The sequence below is a fragment of the Pelodiscus sinensis genome, chromosome 5 (genome assembly GCF_052426305.1).
Source record: "Pelodiscus sinensis isolate ZL-2025 chromosome 5, ASM5242630v1, whole genome shotgun sequence".
NCBI lineage: Eukaryota > Metazoa > Chordata > Testudines > Trionychidae > Pelodiscus > Pelodiscus sinensis.
The window spans coordinates 72345907-72361471 of record NC_143056.1 but is presented as its reverse complement, the minus strand read 5'-3'; the positions used below and the strand labels follow the sequence as shown (position 1 = coordinate 72361471).

Here is a 15565-nt window from a genome sequence, read left to right as displayed (position 1 = left end):
TTCAGAATGAAGTCCTTTTTTAATATCTAACAAGATGTACAAACTGTGAATTAGTATTTTGTAAGAGGCCTTGGAATAGGGCACTGGTTATGGGATGCAGGGGCATATCCCAATGCACCTGTTATAGCTCTGGGCCCTTTCAAACTAAGAACTGTAGTCACAGTCATAGGATTAGGAGTACGTTTATGACATACAGTAAATCAGGACCGGTCTGTATTACGAAGTTAGGTCAACCAAATTCACTGACATTTTAGAGATCATCTAGTAGATTCTGTCATCGCCTGCCTGCAACCTTGTGGTAACTTAATGGTGTACATCTTGGTGTACTTGTCTGCCCACAAGTACAAGATCACACTGTGAGGCCATGTCTATATTACATGAAAGATTGATGCTGCCTCAGTCAATGTTCCAGCAAAAAAAGTACCTGTCAATTGTTGGATCCATGTTGATGAGGCTACTTAAGTAGCTTGGATGGGTTCCATCCATAGCTTTTGAAGTGAAAATGTGCATGTTAAAGGCAGGGGAAATTGGCTTTCTAATGCCTTAATCAGTTAATGTCTTTATTCAAGCCCAGGGTAACAGTGTCTAACTCGTAGATGAATTTGAGTTCTGCAGTCCCTCTTAGTAATTCAGTGGTGAAATTCTGTTATAGAAGAACGGCTACAAAGTCAGGCTGGACAGTTGTAAGAGAATGATGAGAGGCAGATTCGTTAGTTCTAGAACAATAAAGGCTCCTTTTCCCCATAAGCTGAGAAGAGGTTACCTTAGTTAACTAGGGACACCTGAGTCCATTTTAAGTGTTAGACCTTTAAAAAGCCTCCTCTTATAAGAGAAGAAGTAGGAAAGACTGTTTGTTTCTACTTTATGGCTATATCTGTACTGTGCCCGTTTTGCACAAAAAGTATGCAAATGAGGCAAAGCGTGGAATATCGCTGCACCTCATTTGAATAATTAACAAGGCTCCGATTTTGTGCAAAAAACCCCTCTTGCACAAGAGCCATTCTTCCACATTTTTTTTGGGGGGGGGTAAAACTCTTGCGCAAAAGGCTCTTGTGCAAAAACGGAGCCTCGTTAATTATGCAAATGAGGCACAGCGATATTCCATGCTTTGCCTCATTTGAATATTTTTTGCACAAAACAGGCACTGTAGAGACATAGCCTACAGGTATTATAACAGCAAATCTGTGGCACCATAGCTATGCCAGCATACCTGTTATGTAGTTGCAACCTAGAGGTCTGGAAGAAGTTTTTCTATCACTATAGAAACACCACCTCCCTAAAACATGTCTACAATGAGATTATATGGGCATACCTCTGGGGCTCAGAACTGTGGATTGCTCCCCTATGTATAGGCCAGGCCTGTCTCACCAATTCACAAGATGATACTGTTGTCACCCTGTAGGGTCCCAGGAAGTATTCAGTAATTTACAAAAATGGTTCAAAAGGATACAACTATTATACATCAGATTAGAATTAGAGATTTAAATTCTTTGTACTGCTTAATTGTATTTTTTCTTGTGAATTTGATGCTAATGAACATCATCTCATTGACTGTCTTTGAGCTTTAAATCCCCTATCTATGCAAAGGTCAGGTATGTCAAAAGTAGCAACAGTACCAAACTACATCTACATTTAAAATGCTTCTGTGGTATAATGTTGTAGCTGTGCCTCTGAAGTACCTCAGTGTAGACCTGAAATACTCAATAGGTGGCCTGTGGTCCAAATGTTGTCCACCAAGTCTTCTTGTGTGGCTTGCCAACTCCCCTTAAAAATGTTTATAATTAAATTCCCAGTGATGCACTACCAATCATTTGCCTGTGACTTCTTTAGTAACGAACTTCCTGAGTATTAAGTTCTCATGTTAGCATGCTTGCGATTGAGCTAGGACAAAGTTTACAGCAAAAAATGAACTTATAACCAAGATGGACAGAGGATTTTAATTTTATTACACTACCTCATTTAAACACAAAACCTTCATATTTAATATGCCAAACCACTGTATCTATCTGTGAGGTCGTGAACATGAGGCATCACTTTGAATTTACTTTGTTTTGATTCAATGTAGTTTATCCTCCTGGCAATGTTGCAAGATGTGACAAAATTGAAAATCTGAACTCTTCATATCAATCTTCAGATATAATTCTCACATCACCAACTGTATAAGAAAAAAGTAACAGCTGCTTCTTCTTCAATGAGAGTCCCCATGAGTGCTCCACCTTTGTGTTTGAGCGCTGATATGCTTCATCAGAGATTTTAGGTAACAGTGACCATGGTCGGCTGTGCACACATCTGCCAGCACGCAACATTTGAAACGGCTATTCCGCATGCACAGCCTACTGTCCCTTCAGTTCCTTCTTTACTAGGGATGTTAAATATCAGTTAATTGAATAGTCGAGTAACCTCATGAATTCTTATCAATTTGTAGACTATACTATAGTTTCCAGGCATGGGGCTGGCAGCCAGTGCACTCCAGCCTCGCTCCCAAGGAGCCGTCTGCCACTCTGCACTGCTGCTTTTTTATCAGAGGCAGCAGAGAGGGGTGCCAGGTGGGAGATGGTCCGTGAGGGGAGCCAGTTTAAAAACCAGCTCCCCTCATGAACCAGCTGCCTGTCACCTGTGCTGCTGCCTCTAATAAAGAGGCAGCAGTTCAGGGTGGCAGCAGCCTGTCCGGGGGGGGCGGGCCTGAGCTCCTGGATCCAACACAAGGTGGAACTGACCCAGGCTGCCTATCTTCCCTAATACACTTTAAATACAGAGCTGCAGCAGGGCTTAGGTCCGAGACCTGGTGTGAGCCAGGACTGAGCCCGGCCACTTGCCAGCCTGCTAAAAAATTTGCTGGCGGGTGCAGAGAGAGAGAAATCCCTGTAGTTCAGTGGTCTCCAACCTTTTTAAGCACAAGCTCATTTTTTCAATTTAAGTGCAATGTAAGATCTACCTCAAACCCAAATAACCTTGTCCCACTTCCTTCCTGCCCCTTCTTTGAGGGTAGGAGGTTGGGGTGCAGGCTCTGATCTTGGAGTGTGAGAGGGGCTTCAGGCTTATCCCAGGATGGGGGCTTGGGGTCCAGGAGGGGTTTCAGGGTGCAAGCTCTGGGAAGGATTTTGGGTGCAGGAGACTCATGTCTGGGACAGGAGGTTGAGTGCCGGAGAAGGTTTAGGGCTGGGACGGGTTCAGGAAGCAGGCTCTGGTTGGCAACAATTTGACAGATGGCTTCTCAGTGGTGGAGCAGAGGAGTTTAGACAGGCTTACTCCTGCCATGGCCTGCACCACTCCTGAAAGCAGTGGGCATGTCAGCAATGGCTCTGTGGCACTATGTACTGCCCCTCGTCTACAGGCTCTGAACCCACAGCTTCTGCTGACCCCAGTTCCCCATTATTGATGTCTGAAGGCTAGGACAGCATGTGGGACATGCCTGCCATTTCCAGGGGCAGCAATTACCATAGGGATAATTACTCCAGCCACAACATGTTAGGCATTTTAGAACTCACTACTCAAAGAATTACATTTAAGCATGATAGAGAAATTAAAATTATGAAATGCACAGACCAGTCAAAAACCAAAAATAACACACTTCTGTAGTGTATAGCATTAACCTATAAGTAAACATAGTAACACCCCCCACCCTCCATGTGCGTGTTGGGTCGGGAGATGAGCGAAGGATGGTGTGTGTTTGTGAGAATGACAGACACACACATAGTGTGTGAGCGTGACAGAGATTTACATTGCAAAGCTCCCTCCATCCCCTTCTCTCTGTGTGGGTCACACTGACATCAGCGCCCCCCTCTTCTCCCTCCCACACCTTGCACAGCAAGCAGGAGGCTCCTGGCGGCAGCTCCAAGGCAGAGGGCAGGAGCAGCGTGACAGTGGGTGGAGGGGCAACTGAAGTGCCAGCACTTGATAGGTTCCTGTCCAAACAAATCAAGATCCCCTGTCAGAGGCTCCAAGATCTACTACTAGATCCCGATCTTCTGGTTAGTGACCCCTTCTGTAGTGTATAGCATTTACCTATAAGCTTTTGCTTATCATGCCAAACCATGATTACATCCCTATTCTCTACTGCTGCTGGCTTCCGTTGCTGCTCAGCAGTCACCCTCAAGTGTTAGTTATTGTTAGTGTTAGTTATTAATAGCAGTTTTTCTTATTCAATTGTTGGTCAGTTTTCAACAAAATTTTTCATCTTAGCATACATAGATTAGATAATGTTAGTTCCACGGTGCTGGTTTTCCAGCAACCATTTTTTCTTTACTGGGACATGCCTGGTTTGCATGGTTTTAAGAGGTGTATAACCTGCAGGCTCTCCATTCCTATTTCACAGTTTGTTTGCTGCCTAGGTGAGGAGCACTCCACTGCTCAGTGCCCCCACTGCAAAAAACTAACATTGAGAACTAGAAAAGCCAGGGAGCTCCAGTTGAAAATGCTGTTTCTGGAGAAAACAACTCACCTGACTTTGGATCTGGAGCACATTATGGCACCCAGGCCACCATCCCCTGACACAGCATCTGAGCGGCTCCTGCAAGGTTGAGTCCCAAGGCTGACAGGACTCAGGCAAACAAAAGAGGTCTCTCTCTTCCTCAGAGGCCAATTCTCCCTTGAGGAAGCGCTCTCTTCAGAAGGCTGCCCCTGTACCGGCCATAGGTGCAGGAAAAACAAGCAACCAGCAGGTCCGGCACTGACAAGAGCCGAGATCCTAAGCAGAAGGCTCGATCCTCCTCCAAGGTACCAGCAGCAGCCAAGCAGAAGCCCTCTTCATCAGCACTCACCAAGACACTGTTGGTACTGACCATGGCACTGAGCAGGCCGCACTGAGCACCAACATGCTGCCATCCAAGGTATCATCAGCACCGTCCAAACAACCGGCATAGACAGTGCACACAAAACAATTGATGCCAACTCACTCTAAACAGCCGGCACTGCTGACACAAATTGTACCGGTATCCACGCTGCTGCCTCCAACTTCATTACCACAGGCATTTACCACCAGCGCAGAACTCATGGTCTCTTTAATGCCAGAAACATGCTTATTCGGCACCAACGGGCACCCTGTCATCTACTCCAGCGACCTCAGCTCCTCCATTATCCAGCAATGATGATGATCATGAGGTAGTCGCCTCATCTCAAAAAAGATATATTGGCATCGCAAAAGGTTCAGAAAAAGGCACCACAAATGATTAGGAGTTTGGAATGGGTCTCTTATGAAGAGAGATTAAAAAGACTTGGACTTTTCAGATTAGAAAAGAGGAGACTACGCGGGGATATGATAGAGGACTATAAAATCATGACTGGTATGGAAAAAGTGAATAAGGAAAAGTTATTTACTTATTCCTACAATATAAGAACTAGGGGTCACCAAATGAAATTAATAGGCAGCAGGTGTAAAACAAACAAAAGAAAGTTTTTCTTCACTCAGCTGAGTCAACCTTAGGGACTGCTTGCCAAAGGATGTGGTGAAGGCTAGGACTTTCACAGGGTTCAAAAAAAAGCTAGTTAGATTCGTGGAGGTTAGGTCCATCAATGGTTATTCGCCAGAATGGGTAGGAATGGTGTACCTAGCCTCTGTTTCTCTGGAGGTGGCGGGGGAGGGATCAAATGAGGATTACCTGTTGTGTTCCCTCCCTATGGGTCATCTGGTATTGGCCACTATCGGCAGACAGGATACTGGTCTGGATGGACTGTTGGTCTGACCCAGTGTGGCCATTCTTATGTTCATTTAACATCAGACATTTTGAAGTGTTGGTCGAGGGTTTAACAGCCCCAGTTTCTCCATGGCAACCTATCCACAACATTTGTCACCTTATCCACAACATTTGGCAGCAGAATGGCTGCATTCTATCTTGTGTGGCACACCATCACCGCCAACAGGTGTGTGTTTGAAATTATCCAAACAGGTTACTGTATCCCATTTTCAGTTACCCCTTCCTTCCACCACCCCCTGTCCATCCCTCTTCTGGATCTCCTCTCATGAATATGTGCTCTTGCAGGAAGCAGAACATCTCCTGGAATTGGATGCCATAAAACACGTGCCCCCAGAGCACAGGGGCTAGAGAGTCTATTCCCATTACTTCCTCACTACCGAGAGGATAGGCAGATGGAGACCTATCTTAGACATCCGTAAGCTCAATCCGTTCGTTTGAACCAACACTTCAAAATGGTAACTCTTGCCACCATCATTCCTGGCATGGAGACAGGAACATGGCTGTCTACCCTTGACCTCCAGGATACTTATTTTCATATTTCAATACACCCAGTGCACAGATGCTTCCTATGATTTACTATCTATATAGAGTTCTGCCTTTGGAATCTCAACAGCAACGTCCTAGCTGTGGTGGCATCACACCTACGGAGGATGGAGATTACCATCTTCCCATACCTAGATGACTGCCTACTAAAGGGCCTTACAGCGTACAATACAGGACAGTCACAAGCACCAGAGCCCTATTTGACAACTGTGGGCTCCAAATAAAGTTTCATAAATGCACACTCACTCCTACTCAGACTCAAGAGTTCATAGGGGCACATCTAGACTGTACAACAGCAATAGCCTCTCTACCGAAACACAGGTTCTCCAGAATCATGGACCTCATATCGCTGGCACAGGCCAGCCTGCACATAACAGCATGGCACTACCTTCAACTTCTGGGACACATGGCAGCAACCACATTTGTGGTACCATGTGCCTGTCGGGTATACAGACCACACATCTACCATATAAAGAAACATTTTGCCATGCCCTCCAACATAAAGAACTCTATGACTTGGTGAACTGTACACAACAATGTCTGCACGAGGGTCCCCTTCCAACAACTGCAGCCATCGGTAAGGATTACTATGGATGCCTCTTTAATACGATGGGGAGCTCACCTAGACTACCAGGTCTTCCAGGCACAATGGTCACCGGAGGAAGCCAAGCAACATATTAATCTGCTCGAACTCAGGGCAGTCCACAATACTTGCTTACACTTCCTTCCCCTTGTCCGGAACAAAACAGTACAAATACTCACAACAATGTTCTACATAAACTGACAGTGAAGAGCTCGGTCTTACCAACTATGCCAGGAAGCAATTCACCTATGGGGAATGGTGCATTCCACGAATCATACACCTGATTGCGGCATACCTCCCAGGCAAAGAAATGTGCTAGTAGACAACCTTAGCAGGCACTTTCCCTGGAATCACGAGTGGGAACTCAACCCCTCAATGTTGATACCTCTATTCAAAAGATGAGAATTCCCCATGGTGGACTTGTTTGCAACCCAATTGAACACCCAATGACAACACCCTAGTTCGAACTAGGGTGGTAATGTAGGCAACCGGAGTTGCAAATGAAGCCCGGGATTTGAATTTCCTGGGCTTCATTTGCATCTCGCCGGGCGCCATCATTTTTAAATGTCCGCTAGTGTGGACTCCGTGCCGTGCGGCTACACGCGGCACGGACTAGGTAGTTCGGACTAGGCTTCCTAGTTACTACCGTTTCACGTTACTGCCGTTTCACGAGGCGTAACGGTAGTTCGGACTAGGAAGCCTAGTCCGAACTACCTAGTCCATGCCGTGTGTAGCCGCGCGGCACGGAGTCCGCACTAGTGGACATTTAAAAATGGCGGCGCCCGGCGAGATGCAAATGAAGCCCGGGAAATTCAAATCCCGGGCTTCATTTGCAACTCCAGTTGCCTACATTACCACCGTAGTTCGAACTAGGGTGGTAGTGTAGACATACCCTAGGAGACACATTCAACATAAAATGGAAGGCACACCTGCTAAACTCATTCCCATCTTTTCCACTTCTGCAACGGGTAATCCTCAGAATCAAACCGGACACGTGCAGAGTCATTCTCATAGCCCCAAATGGCCCAGATTTACATGGTACCTGTACTTACTACAGATGAGCATAGCTGCTCCGTGGTGTTTCCCACCGGTCACATCCTTGCTCACACAACAGAAAGGGCAAATATATCATCCCAGAGTGCAGATGCTCCATCTCCAATCATGGCTGCTGGCTGCTTGACTCATCTTGAAACTGCGTGTCCAGCAGCCATACAGGAAGTCATCATGAACTGCCACAGACCAATTATGAGAAAGACATATAAACACAAATAGCACCGTTTCACAGCATGGTGCTCTGAACATAACTGTATTCCAACGTCTATAGTTATTCCACAGATCCTCCAGTAGTTACTGAGTCTGCACCAGAACGGGTTATCCCTCAGCTCCATCAGGGTACACGTGATGGTGAGTTGGTGTTTAGGCACCCATCCATCAAGTGTTTTCTTAGTGGCTTACATAATATGTTTTCTCTACTAAAGGACCCAACTCCAGCATGGGACTTAAACCTAGTGCTCAGGGCAATAACAAACAAGGCCTTCAAACCTCTTGCTACCTGATCACTACTCTATCTCTTGATGAGGGCTTCCTTTCTTGTGGCAATTACCTCCGCATTTAGGGTGGGTGAGTTAGGAGCCCTCATGGCAGACCCCTCTACACTATCTTCCATAAAGATAAAGTGGTCTTATGCACATACCCGAAGTTCCACCCAAAAGTATTTACTTTGTTCTGTTGCAATGAATCCATTTACTTACTGGTCTTCTCCCTCAAACCCAAAATGATACCAGGGAGGCAGCCTGGCACATTTAAATGTCCGCAGAGCAATTGCTTTCTAGTTACAACACACAAAATCCTTTCGCAGAACTCCAAGAATCTTTGTTTCAACTGCAGAGAGATCTCAAGGGTTGCCCATTTCAAAGTAGAGATCTCAGGGCGCATACACCTGGCCTACAGCATATTGCAGCAAGACCCTCCATTGACTGTCTGGGCCTATTCCACAAGAGCAATGACAGCATCTATTGACTTTCTTCATGGTGTATCAATAAAGGAAATCTGCAGAGCCACCACATGGGCTTTGGCACATACATTCACAAAGCATTATGCCATTCAGATTTTTGCCACTTCTGATACCCAGTTCGGCTGAATAATACGCTCAGCCACCGATTCACATCTCCCAAAGCTCCCACCATGAAATATGACCATTACTTTGTAATCACCTTAGGTGGAGCACTCACAGGGACACTCCTTGAAGAAGGGACGGTTACTCAGCTGGTACAGTAACTGGAGTTCTTCAAGATGGTTGTCCCTGTGGGTGCTCCACCACCCAACCTTCCTCCCCTCTATTTCTGAGTCATATATGTCTGGGTCAGAGAAGGAACTGAAGGGATGGTTGGCTGCACATGCAGAATAGCTGTTTCAAACATTGTGTGCCAGCAATTACATGTACTCAGCCATGCGTGGGCACTGCTACCTACAATTTCTGATTAGAAGCGCAGCAGCACTGAAGTACCTAAGGTGGAGCACCCATAGGGACAACCATCTCAAAGAATTCCAGTTACAGCACCAGGTGAATAACCTTCCCTTTTCTAATAATGTGGGTACTAACTAAAAAGAAAAAAGCCTTTCCTGAATGCCAGCCTTGTGAAGGAGTATATGTTCAACATGTTGGAGTAGCTTTTTTCTGGAGATAAAAGCAAAGATGACATTGTGAATCATATGAGGCAAATTCCCCTGTTTGATTTCCTGGCAGTATGAAAATTGGAGGCAATTTACAAGGATTGTCTGTCAGCACTGCTTTCCAATTTAAAAAATGTCAAATGTTTCTTTCAGTGGACAAATCAAGTGATTTAAGTAAGATTGCTAAAGTATGTTTGTTAGATTTTGTAAAATGTTCAAGAAAGAATTGTGCTTAATATAATACTGTTGGAAACCTAGACTGCAGGAGTGAGCATTTTGGCTTTTGGGGGTGGGGGGTGGAAATGGTTTACAGCTTAAGAAAATAAACTTAATTGTTGCTGATGGAAGTCCCTCCATGAAAGAAAAAAAGGGTTTTGCTTCATGTTTGGCAATTATATACCCTTCATTAAAATTTACTAGGATACTATATGGTAAGTTGTATGGGTACATTGAAGAAAGAAAACCAGTGAGGCTACATCTACACTACAGCTTTTGCCGGAAGAGGCAATGCAGATTAGCATTTTCTTATGCTTCATTTGCATAATCTCTTCTGATCCGTTTTTGCGCAAGGGGTTTTTGCCCCAAAACATGCAATGTGGACGTTTCCTTTTTGCGCAAGATTCTTATGTCTCCCCCAGGAGATTAGTGAACTAAATATACTAAATTTCTAGCTTGCAACACTGTCTTTTTAAAGCTCTCTCATAAAACGTGTCAGCCAAATACTGACCTGTGGTAGCACGATGATGTTGGCTTTTTAATTAGGGGGTAAATGTTGGAGAGGTTTTAAGTGCTTCAAAGAGTAATAACATTTCTTTCAAACCACAAGGCCAACCCTTGAGTTTATTAATGATGCCCCCTCTGTCATAGATAGCTTTTCTGTACAATGTTACTGGTCACTTGAATTTTGCAGCTCAAAGGATCTATTTGAAAATGCACCTTTCAGAGGAATGTTGAAGTCTTTCTGACAGATGGAACAGGAAAGATGTTACGCTCTCCCACATTGTGTGATGTTGCTACAGATGAAACCTTGATGACAACAAAGTAATAATTTCTAAACAAGCTGATCAGAAATTTTAAAAAGCAATTTGAGAATATTTAAAGTTTCAAAGGATTTGCTTTTATTTATTCATGATCCATTTGTTGTCTCTGCTGATGAACCTTGCCCTTCTGAAACAAAGAACATTCTTGATTCAATTTATGAAGGTGCCTTTCAGTTAAAAATTATAAGGCTCCAGAGTTCAGATGGTTGGAAGGCAAAATTCAGAGAAGTCTAACTTTGCAATTTCTGGTCTCAGGAGGCCATTTAGATCAATGTACCTCTGCAAATCTAGGTTTTCTATCATGAATATTATATTTATATTATAAAAAAACGAATCCTGTAATCACCTGATAGATGAGCATCTTCACTAGTGCATGCACTTTGCTCTAACCTCCTACTGTCCACTTCACAAATCTTGCCAGAGGTCATCCATGTCACCTCTCTCATTAAAGATTGCCACAAACACACATAATAATACAGGCAGTCCCCGAGTTACGCGGATCCGACTTATGTCGGATCCGCAGTTACGAACAGGGATTTCTTGCTCCGGAGAACTAGAGCAGCGGGACGCCTGGTCCCGCCGCCCGCCTTCTCCGGAGCGAGAAAAGCTGCTCCCCGGAGCGAGAAAAGCAGAGCCAGCAGACCAGGGAGACGGGAGCAAAGTGGCGGAGCACCGGGGGCCGGACCCACGGCCGCTTCCAGATCAGCTGGAAGCGGCGCGGGTCGGGCCGGGTGCTCCGCCGCTCTGTTCAGCGTCTCCCTGGTCTGCAGAGCATCTGCTCAGCGTCTGCTCAACGTCTCTGCTCAGCGTCTCCCTGGTCCCAGCGTCTCCCTGGGGCCGGACCCGCGCCTCTTCCAGCTGATCTGGAAGCGGCCACGGGTCCCGCCCCGAGTGCTCCGCCGCTTTGTTCAGCGTCTCCCTGGTTTGCAGACCAGGGAGACACTGAACAAAGCGGTGGAGCACCCGGCTGGACCCACGCTGCTTCCAGATCAGCTGGAAGAGGCGCGGGTCCGGCCCCAGGGAGACACTGGGACCAGGGAGACGCTGAGCAGAGCAGCGGAGGACCCGGGCCGGACCGCAGCGCTGATCTGGAAGCCACGCTGATCTGGAAGCCGTGGGTCTGCAGACCAGGGAGACGCTGAACAGAGCGGCCGAGACCCCGGCCGGACCCGCGCCGCTTCCAGCTGATCTGGCTTCCGGCTAGTGCCCCCCCAGCAGACCAGGGAGACGTGGAGGAAAGCCGGGGGGCTGTGGTAGAGCAGGTGGGGCACTGCCGGTTGGTCCTGCAGCACCGCTCCTTGGCGCTACTGGACCAACCCGGCAGCACCCCAGCTGCTCTGCCCCAGGCGTCCTGATTCAGCTGCTGATCAGTTTCAGCAGTGGCTGAATCAGGATGCCTGGGGCAGAGTAGCTGGGGTGCTGCTGGGTTGGTCCAGTAGCTCCGAGGAGCGGCCGCACTACTGGACCAAGCCAGCAGCACCCGAGCTGCTCTGCCCCAGGCGTCCCAAAGTCAGCCGCTGCTGAAACTGACCAGCGGCTGACTACAGGAAGCCCGAGGCAGAGTTGCTCTGCCCCGGGCTTCCTGGAATCAGCTGCTGATCAGTTTCAGCAGCAGCTGACTTGGGGACGCCTGGTGTTCTTACCTTGAATCTGTATGTAAGTGGAACTGGTGTCCAGATTCAGCGGCTGTTGAAACTGATCAGTTTCAGCAGCGGCTGATGCCAGTTCCGACTTACATACAGATTCAACTTAAGAACAAACCTACAGTCCCTATCTTGTACGTAACCCGGGGACTGCCTGTATTGATTTATAAACTTTGTTAAAAAATAGAAACACTAATACTTATGTTGCAATCAAGGTCTTTGTTTATTGGCAGCTGAAGGTTTGTTTGTCTGGGAGGAGTTCAGTCAGCTTTCTGCACAAATGGCCTGTCTTTTGTTAAAATTCTTATATCAGCTCACAGGTAGATCTAATTGAGTATCACTGAGTAGACACGTACTTTAGCAACAGGAAGGATTCTCCCACTGCTGCAGGTAATCCACCTCCTTGAGAGGCAGTAGCTAGGTCAATGGAAGAATTCTTTTATCATCTGAGGGTACATCTAAACTACATGTTTCCGTCGACGGAGCCATGTAGATTTGTTTTTTTGGCAAAGGCAAACGAAGCCGTGATTTAAATGATCGCGGCTTCATTTACATTTACATGGCTGCCGCGCTGAGCCGACAAACAGCTGATCAGACTAGCGCACGAGCCGACAAACAGCTGATCAGCTGTTTGTCGGCTCAGCACGGCAGCCATGTAAATGTAAATGAAGCCGCGATCATTTAAATCGCGGCTTCATTTGCCTTTGCCTATGTGTCTAATCTACATGCCTCTGCCGACAGAGGCATGTAGTCTAGACACAGCCTGAGTGTTCTCTACACTAAGGCTTCGTCTACACTGGCATGATTTTCCGGAAATGCTTTTAACAGAAAACTTTTCCGTTAAAAGCATTTTCGGAAAAGAGCGTCTAGATTGGCAGGAAGCTTTTCCGCAAAAGCACTTTTTGCGGAAAAGCGTCCGTGGCCAATCTAGACGTGCTTTTCCGCAAAAAAGCCCCGATCGCCATTTTCGCGATCAGGGTTTTTTTTGCAGAAAAGAATTCTCTGCTGTCTACACTGGCCCTTTTGTGCAAAAGTCTTTCGGAAAAAGACTTTTGCCCGAACGGGAGCAGCATAGTATTTCCGCAAAAAGCACTGATTTCTTACAGTAGGAAGTCAGTGCTTTTGCGGAAATTCAAGCGGCCAGTGTAGACAGCTGGCAAGTTTTTCCGGAAAAGCTGCTGATTTTTTGGAAAAACTGGCCAGTCTAGACACAGCTTAAGTGTTAGGTCAAGTTATCTTTGTCTCCCAGAGGTATGGATTTTTCACACCCCTGAGAGATGTAGTTATGCCACTGTAACTATTCAGTGTAGACCATCCCCAATTTTCACACATCATCTGCGCTCCTGACATTGTGCCTCAGTCCTGACTTGGTACTGTCACCTCAAACATAGAGCATGGAATTTAGGTTCCAGGGCTTACTCAGTCTTTAGTTTCTCTTCTGAGATTACTAAAAGGGATACCAGTCAATGCCATTTGTGATGTGTCTCCAGGCCTGTGGATGAGGGGTGCAAAGGGAGCAGTTGTCCTGAGACCCAGTGATTCAAAGCAGCCTAGGACTCCAGCAATAGCTGCTGCCACTGCAACAGTGGCGACAGCCGGAACCCCTGGCCCTTTAAATCACTGCCAAAGAACCATGCCATGGCTGTGAGCATGGACCGGGGGGACGGAGAGGGGAGGAGAGGCGGGGCGGGCATGGAATTCTCCAGCACTGAGGGCTGGCTGCCTGGGTCCCACCCCTTCCACAAATGTGGATCCAGGCCCTACCTTGCCAGAGGGCCCGCAGAGGCAATAGGCTCCCTTTTGTGTGTCGGTCCAGTTTGTAGTTGATACAACTTATTTTACACAGAACACCCAAAAAGTGATAACAATTGTCAGTAACTGCCATCCAGGCCAGATGCAGACCAGACATCAACAAGTGAAACACTGTATATCCACTGTGCCATCCAGCTCCCTATCTTCTTCCTCCTCTCCTCTCTTCAAATGATTTAGATTAGTTTTAATTTCAATTCAGAAAGGAACAGTTATTTAGTTGAATCAACAGTTCTGGATGAAACCTTTACTATAAATGGTCTTTCCAGGATATAATTCATCTGGCAATTCAAAATTGTGTTTATATGTTAATAGCAATGTGAAAGGTTGGAGTAGCAATTTAATTTGTTTCTTCCTTCTTCTATATAATCTAGGAAAAGATTGTTCTGATTAAGAAAAAGAAAAAGGCAGGAGGATGTGTTGGAAACAGAGTTAAAATATATGTACTGCAGTAAATCTAATGGTCTGGCATTAAAATTTTCTGGTTGGGCAGCACAATTGTTTAATTGGAAATATTAATGGCAGTGGCTAAAACCTCTAAGCCTGAGTCATGGGCAGCTCTATTTTATTCTGGCAGGTATCAGCAATGATACTTGTCAGAGTTGATAGCTCCACTTATAGCACATCTGTGTTTCTAATTATATGGTTGTCACCTTCTAACTTCAATTTGTACCACAAAGTTAACACATTAACTGGACTGAAAGATACAGAATTATTTCTCTATGAACCAAATCCAGAAAGTTGCAAAACACCAACTAATATGTATCCCCAAAGAAGAAAATAGTGAATTCAGCAAGCAAAGTTATGGTGCTAAATTAGTAACATTAAAAAAAATAAACAAAAACAAATTTAAGAAGACTTGGAAGCACATTACTTATTCAAGAAATAGAGTCTGTGTCCTTGTCCTCTAAAGATGTCGCAGAGAGTCAAATTAATGTCTTGCATGCACTGCTAATTGATTGTGTGGAAATTTTTTTAAGTTTACTTTTTCTTTATTCTTCTGTCTTTTTACCCATCTTCCCCCATTGTAGCAAATTAGACGGCCGGATGAAAGCAAAGGAGTTGCTAGTAGAGTTGGATCCCTCAAAGTAAATATGTTTCTAACATTTCTTTTGCAAGTTCTCTTCTATAGCTTTCACTTTTCCTTTTGGAGGGGAAGGGAAGAGAGGGAGGGGGCTTTTCCATTTCTCACCATCCCATTGTTTTTATTTAAGTATTTTATCACCGTGGGGTCACATTTTGTTTGCTTCTGTGCCACACATAGAAGACCTAGCTGAAGGCAACTGCCACATAGTTAGCTTTGAATGTCACCCCAAATATGAGATAGCAACAGCTTCCTTAAGGTATCATGATTGGGGTCATGATTACACCGCTTCTCTGACTGATGTCATTCAGTGTGTGTTAAGTGCCTGTTACGTATAAAAAAGACCTACTCATTTCCAGAATGCAGTTTTCCCCTCTAATGGGTAATTAAATTGTTTTAGTGCTTTCACTGTTTGAAATTAATTCCAGAAAAGATCATTGTTATGAGGATTAATTTAGTTATTTAATATTTATGTGCTAAAATCAGAAAGGTGTGAA

The 15565-nt window shown here is 45.5% G+C and overlaps 1 protein-coding gene across 19 annotated transcripts in view; it reads left to right on the top strand.

Moving 5' to 3' along the window:
• GPHN (gephyrin) overlaps positions 1-15565 on the top strand; it is a 527119-nt gene that overhangs the window by 342341 nt on the left and 169213 nt on the right. For 14 of the 19 annotated variants that reach the window (XM_089778535.1, XM_075927413.2, XM_075927415.2 and 11 more), the window contains one exon: positions 15016-15072. The exons of the other annotated variants lie outside the window; for them this stretch is intronic. In XM_089778535.1, coding sequence (XP_089634661.1) covers positions 15016-15072 — 57 coding nt within the window. The remainder of the gene's footprint in view (positions 1-15015; positions 15073-15565) is intronic. 19 annotated transcript variants of the gene reach the window in all.